The 7,512-nt window shown below is 33.8% G+C and overlaps 1 protein-coding gene across 2 annotated transcripts; it reads right to left on the reverse strand.

The window, feature by feature from the left end:
* Positions 1-1,895: 1,895 nt before the first annotated feature.
* On the reverse strand, positions 1,896-5,043 carry LOC107916836 (RNA-binding protein 48). Of its 2 annotated transcripts, XM_016846205.2 has the most exons (8): positions 4,839-5,043; positions 4,589-4,672; positions 4,411-4,491; positions 4,107-4,246; positions 3,842-3,950; positions 3,679-3,748; positions 2,348-2,410; positions 1,896-2,227 (listed from the first exon to the last, which is right to left on the reverse strand). In XM_016846205.2, the coding sequence occupies exons 1-8, from the start codon at positions 4,898-4,900 to the stop codon at positions 2,150-2,152; spliced, it is 687 nt and encodes a 228-aa protein (XP_016701694.2). In that variant the 5' UTR covers positions 4,901-5,043; the 3' UTR covers positions 1,896-2,149. The 2 variants fall into 2 exon arrangements, with proteins under 2 accessions (XP_016701694.2, XP_040966874.1); XM_041110940.1 differs by having other exon boundaries at positions 4,589-5,025.
* Positions 5,044-7,512: the final 2,469 nt, after the last annotated feature.

Genomic DNA, 7,512 nt, shown 5'->3' on the forward strand with positions numbered 1-7,512 from the left:
TGAAATGGTCAAGTAAATATATGTTTTGAATGACCAAATTGGTATGTGTGGATGTGGTTATATGGTCAATTGTGCTATGTATTGGCATGATGATTTGTGGTTGTGTGTGGTTAATTTATGCCCAAACATGTTTGTGTTTAGGTTGATTTTAAGATTTATGATTGAGGTGCCTTTTGGCATATTGGTTGTATGGATAGATACCATAGTAATTTAGCTTTATTATACATGTTTTAGGTACATTTTGAATGCTTGAATATATATGCAAATGGCTTGTAGGTGTGAGCATGGTTTGGGTGAAAGAAATTGCTTGAAATTGGCCTAGTTCTTATCCACACGACTTAAGACACGGGCTTATGTCTCAACCGTGTGTCCCCTGTAGGTTTCAAAAGATTGCAAGTCAGGAAATTACACGGCCTGACACACGGGCGTGTGAGGCCATTTCGAGAGTTACACGACCTGGCACACAAGTGTGTGGCTTGGCCGTATGACCCAAGTCAGAGAGTTACATGGGGTGGACACAGCCGTGTGTCCCTACTTCGAATGCCACACAGCCTGAGACACGGGCGTTTGCTCAGCCATGTGAGTTAGACGGCCGGGTGACCCTACTGTGTGAAAAATTCTATCTTTTTTCATAAAGTTATAAATGTTTCTGATTTACTCCTAAATCGTTTCTAAAGTGTTTCAAAGGCCTCGAAGGCTCGAATAAGAGACGTTATGCATGAGTTTGATTGAATTATGTCGTGATTTTCAAAATGGTTGAAATTCAATGTTTTAAGTTACAATTTAGTGGTGATGTTATCCATGCTTGTGATTGCCAGTCCAGTGAAAATGGCAAGGGGCGAAAAGTGCGTGTGATCTGGAAATACTTTTTAAATATCACCTGATTCCTTCAATATATATAGTGTAATCAAAATTGATTCCTACCTTAAGCATTGGATCTCCTGTCTCAGTTATCTCAGTTAAGAGGAGTCATGGAAAGAACAGGCTCAAAATCACGATCAATTCCTTTTTCAAATCCCGCTGCGGCTGCGCGAGCTCTTCCTACGTGCCATAAATGACCCACGAATAGGAAGAATCCTAGAACAAAATGAGAGGTAGCTAACCAACTTCTCGGAGAGACATAATTAACTGCATTGATCTCGGTAGCTACGCTACCTACAGAATTTAAAGACCCTAAAGGAACATGCGTCATATATTCCGCAGAACGTCGTTCTTGCCAAGGTTGTATGTCTTTTTTCAACCTACTCAAGTCCAAACCATTGGGACCTCTTAGAGGTTCTAACCAAAGAGCACGCAGATCCCAAAAACGCATAATTATATAATCTAATCCAAATTTACATATCAAATATGACATTAAAATGGCATTGTTTTTAATGGGAGTTAAGAGCTGTATAACCATAACATAAAAATGTTTTAAAATTGGATCACCAAAACATAATCTTAAATAAACATTTGACTGAACTTACAGCATGTTAGTTTACAGCCAACTGATTCGCGCATAATTCGGCCGCTTCCCCTGTTCCATACCATTCAGAGTTTATTCAATGTTTTCTATTCTGAGCTTTCCCCTGGCTCATTCGGTGCTCTAAAGAATAAACAAATTTTTTATACTTTCCAAAACACCCTTCAAAATATGCTATATATATGGTATATATTTGGTTAATCGTAACATCATTGACCTTTTAATATAACATTTTTAATATTTTGTTAAAAAAGTCTACTTGAAAAAAATATAAAATGCTTAGGTTGATTAAATAATAATAAATTTAAAATATTATACTATATCATTTTAATATGAAACATCTTATAAATTGTAAAATAATGCTTTCTAAAAATAATATTTTAATAATATCTTATAATTATTAAATAGATTATTAATATCTTACTAAAATAAATTTTTAAAATAAAAATATGATTTTATAATAAAGGGTAAAAATTGACATTTTTGTTTATTCTTTGCATATTCTGTAACCCAAACAACGTATTACTCTATTCCTCATCTATTACATTCCACCCAACCAAATTGCATAATATCTCTATTCAATTCCCTCCGAATACCATTCCATTCCTTCTCTATTTCATTAGAGCGAATTTAACAAAAACTAGAAAAACTAACTTGTAGATAAGCATATCTTAAAGGTAAGGTTGATCAGATTCTTCTTCTATTGTCCACTCGTGTTTTCTTGGGTGTAGGTCCGGCTTGCAAATGTTCAGTGCTTGATTGAATCTAAAGCAAGAAATTGTAGAGAGTAGGTTAAAAAAAAAAAGTCATATTACTATGAAAATATAACATAACTAAATTATTTCTCTAAAGACAAGACAATCATGCAGTTCAGAGATTTATCACCTTATTGAGTTTGTCCCTAACCGTTTTAACCGTCTGATTCATTGACTGGGAAGGGAAGTAGTCCTGAAAGCAGTCCCCATATCAGCATAGAGCAAATATTTATCACACAAATTCCACAACCAAGTATAATGTTCTTATATTACTATAGCAACCAAGGCATTAATAAAGAACTATAGCAAAAGCAAAGAAAGCAATGGTGAAAAACAGCGCAACAGTTAACCGACAAACACCTAATTCATTTCTAGTTATTCGGCCGCATATGCATTGATTTGAGTCAGATGTTAATATACAATAATAATATTTTATATAATAGCACTTATAGCGCCAATATGAGTTACTAAATAGTTTGAAACCAATTCAAAATCTCAGCATGCAGTTTCCATATAAGTGGCATATATAAAACTAAAATGTATATTCGTAAATATATTCATGTAAAAATGATAAAAATATAAAAAGTACTTGACTGACAGAACCTAAAAATATAAAAAGTACTTGACTGACAGAACCTATTCTTGGTAAGGAGTGAAACAACATTTCAGCAACCCCATCAAACACTTTAGCATTCTAGCACCCACAAATTTAAAAGAACATCTAGATCAAAATGCTTTAGCATGTTTAGCTCAATTGTTTCAAAGAGGAGTGAAACTTCTGGATCTTTAGGCATACGTCTACATTCAAATCTGAGCAATTAAGAAAAAGGAAAAGAAAATAATGGAAGGTAACAACAAACTTTCCTTTAGAAGAAGTTCCAACAATTTATTGTTTGTTTCCACCAGTAAGTCTAAAACAAGGACCAAAATGTGAAACTCAAACACCCAAAGATTAGCAAGGCTTTTTTCTCTCTTTAACACCCTTTCTGACATTTCATTTATGTTAGGGTGACGGGAAAATGCTACAATCAGCTCCTAAATGTAATCCCAATAAATCCATTTTGACCAGTAACAAAACCCAATCCATCTCAGTCGCAACAAAATGGATTACACAAACAAAGCCCTAAATTAAAGCATTATAATACACAGCCAGATGCACAATAAAAGAAGATTATACATACTCAGGAATGACATGTACTCTGTCCTAATTCAATCAACTGGACCTAACTTAATTCAACTGGGGTCGGCAGCTGAAAGGCATTTACAAACTTAGCCTTACAACATACTTCATCTAAGTCATAAACAACTACTAGAATACCATGTAGTGCCAGTGAACTTCACTGGTCAAATTGTAATAAAGAAGAAGAAGAAAGAAATAAAATGAGTTAATTTTTACTTTCAAACAGTAAACAAGTTAAAGGATTAAAATCTGGGATGATGTTGTTAGAAAGTATTCCACACCTTGTCAGATGACACTCTTGTTATTTGAGCATTATTACTGTGAGACCTGAACTCTGCATCCCCAACATCCCTAAGGAGAGGAAAAACCATAGTTTATTTAGAGAAAGAATGCAAAAAGGAAATAATGATGACAGTAGCAACATGATTTTGAACAGCATACTACCTCAGTCGATTATTAATCTGGTTAGGAATATGATGAGATGAAGCAGGAAGTGATGGAGCCTCATTGGAAGAGAGAATGCGATGAACCGGACGCCCTTTAGATCTTTGAGCTGATATCACAGCATAACAACATAACATGCATAAGAAAATATAATCACAACTAGAAAGCAGTTCCTATTTGAAACATGGACATTCTTTTTTTCCAATTATATGTAAAAGATAGGCACGTCAAAAAGCTAAATTTTTAGAGTAATGTATAAGCATACAATTCAATCTTGCAAGGATTTCTTTCCTTCTGCCTTCTAACTTATCTTTGGTGTCATCAAGGCTTTCAAATTGAGGAGCATATGAGACCTGCAAACGATTCCCCAAGAACACAAACTCGTCCAATTTTCTCTTCGCAAACCTAATGGGTTAAATGGTTAACAAAATATATATTCAGTTTTTCACCAATTTCCATGGTTGCATACTCAAATTAGCTTTCCAACAGAGGTATATTATTGACTAAGTACATGAAACAGTGTGACAGTTATTGGAGGAAAATGTTAGAAAAGGGCCAAGTTCAATGACCTGCAATTGCTAACGAGTCGAAATTTGATCCAATAAACATCAGTAAATTGCTCACAATCTTCTGCATCCATTGGTTTACATCTGAAAGGCAAATGTGAGCATAAGCATCATCAAAATTTTTCTTCAAATAATTAAAAATGGAAAGGAAAAAATAAAAAAGGAGAGAGAACTTACTTACTCTTCAACGTCTCCGTAATTAGCGAAGAGTTTCAGCAAATCATCGCCACATCCCAACGCGGGAACGTTCCTCACAATCAAATATCTGTCAACCAACAATTCAATTTCATTTTTGGTTGTGTTTGTGGCAAGATAGATTTTAGCTTCAACAGTTTCAATTTTAGGACTTTTTGATGATTTGTTTGTGAAATAAAATGAATTTGAATTCTTCAACTGGAAACAATTGGTAAGTGAACAAGGAAAGGATTGACCTGGATTCATCGCAGACTGTATAGACGCGAACCGCTGGCGGATCTTCTTTATAACGAGGCATGTTGAAAATTGTTGACTTTTTACCTCCAAAACTCACCACGCACTCCCCGCGCCAACGCTGACCCTTTTGTCGATTGCCTGCAAATCTCGATGTTTCTTTTTAGGGTAAACCAACTGGGCTGTTTTTTTTTTCAACTAACTATCAAATTTTTAAATAATAATAATTTTAATTATATATACATATTATATTGATTTACATATAATTTTAAAAAATAAATTTTACAAATTTACAAATTATTTCAATTTATTTCTAATTCTAAAATTTTAAAAAATATATATAAAATAACATAAAAATTTTATATATAAAAATATAATAATAAATTTAAAAAATATATAAAAAAATTGTTGAAAATAATAATATATAAAATTGTAAATATATAAGAATACATAATTATTTTAAATATATATACTAATAAATTTTAATTTTATATTAATATTAATATTAATAAATTTTAATTTTATATTAATATTAATATTAATATTAAATTAATAATAAAAATACTCTCCCCCAATATCCCCCTTCCCCCATCCCTCTCCCTCTTTCTCTGTAAGATAAATATTATTTGTTAAGTCAGTTGTAAGTCAATTACTAGCAGTTAATGTGGTTAGTGCTGTTATTATTGTTGGTAGCAAAAGTATTCCTTGTTGTATAAATACCCTAGCTCAAGTATTCTCAGGCATGAAAGATTGAATGAAAATGAAACTTTAAACATTTCGTTTCTATCCTTGTTGTATTGTTTAATATGGTATCAAAAGTCTCTCTCCTTACAGATTTTTGAGGATTTGTAGAGCATTCATGGTTGTTCCATTGCACCAACAATGGTTTTTTATTCAACTTTTGATAGTCACTTCTTTTCCACCAAGAAGATTAATATTCTTCTTGATAACTCCAATTATTTGTTATGTCGTCAATAGGTACTTCTTGCAAAAAAACTTACAAGCTGCAACATTTTCTTGATCCTCAAACTGTTGTTCCTCCATCGATGATCTTTGATGAAAATGGTGTGCTTCAAGAAAACCCTGCTTTTGTGCTATACAAGCAACAGGAAAGTATGTTTGCATATTGGCTTCTTTCTTTTATTAGCCAAAATGTGTTACCTCAACTTATTAGCATGGATTCTAGCGCACAGATATGGAATACACTTGCTACTATATATGGTAGTAGGACCACATCTAGATTAATGTTCTATAGACGTGCTCTCCATTCTCAGTGCAAGGGAGATTTGTTAATGAAGGATTTCCTGATGAAGGTTAAAGGCTACTGTGATAGTCTTGCTAGTTGTGGTGAGAACATTATAAGCATGAGCATGTTACTGCCATTCTCAATGGTCTTTCTCCTAAGTATGAATCAGTTATAACTGTTAGCAAGCCAACTACCTTCTAGTGTTTAGAATATTACTACTATGCTTCTTGATGTTGAAGCACAAATGCAATCTGCTTTAGCTGAGATTCCTAGTTTAGCAAACATGGTTACTCATCAACAGACTGCTTCAGTGGTAGATAGTGATTCAAATCCTACTTATTTTCTTGCTTTGGGTTCCTCACATGGTCGAGGACGTGGTCGCATGTGTAGCTATTGCATTCAGTACCAGCTTTGTGGAAAAATAGGGCATCTTGTTGATCGTTGCTATCATAGGTTTGATGCTACTTACAAGAGTTGGTTATTTCCACAAGCAAATGTGTGTATGTTTAGTAATGGATCATCAATGTCATCATGGGTGCCTTTATTTAGTTTACCAATGCCTTCTTCTACAATGGTTCCATATGGAAATTGGGTTTTCTTACCTTCTCCAACTCTTGGAAATGCATGGTTTAACTTGTTTTGTCTAACATCGTAGCCTGGAAATGCTTCAACAACTACTCCTGTCTTGAGTTCTAATCCTCAAGCTTATGTTGCTACTTCTGACACTATTGGAGATAATGTTTGGTATCCAAACTTTGGTGCCACACATCATCTCACTCACTCTACTTCAACAATAGAACAAAGCACTCTATACAATGACCCGGGTAAAGTGTATGTGGGTAATGGATCTGCCTTACCTATTCTTCATACTAGTCTGCCATCTTTACTTACTCGTTCTCGTCTGTTGTATATGAGGTCTCTCTTGTTTGTACCTAGTATTATTGAAAACCTGATGTCTGTCTAAATTTACAAAGGATAATCAGGTGGTGTTTGAGTTTTTTTTCCTATAGATGTCAAGTGCGTGATTTGTAGACTCAAGATGTGCTTCTTCAAGGATCGATTCATGATGGTCTCTACAAGTTGCATTTAAATGATGCTGTCAAATCTATTGTACCTACTTCTTAAACACAGTCTCTTGTTGCTATCAAATATGTTCCTTTAGTTGTATGGCATGTTAGACTAGGGCATCCATGTTTAGCTACACTTAAGAAAGCTTTGACTCGTTATAATGTACTTGTGTGATAATAAAAATTTGGTTGATTGTGTTTGTTGTCATTTGGGCAAAGAACATAAATTGCCTTTTTCTACTTCTAAATCTGAATGCACTGCTCCTCTTCATATGGTGGCTGTAGATGTTTGGGAGCCAGCTCAGTATGTTCTTCTCTTATTATGTTGCTTTTAAAAATGCTTATACCAGATACACATGGCTT

The sequence above is a fragment of the Gossypium hirsutum genome, chromosome A01 (assembly GCF_007990345.1).
Source record: "Gossypium hirsutum isolate 1008001.06 chromosome A01, Gossypium_hirsutum_v2.1, whole genome shotgun sequence".
Lineage (NCBI taxonomy): Eukaryota > Viridiplantae > Streptophyta > Magnoliopsida > Malvales > Malvaceae > Gossypium > Gossypium hirsutum.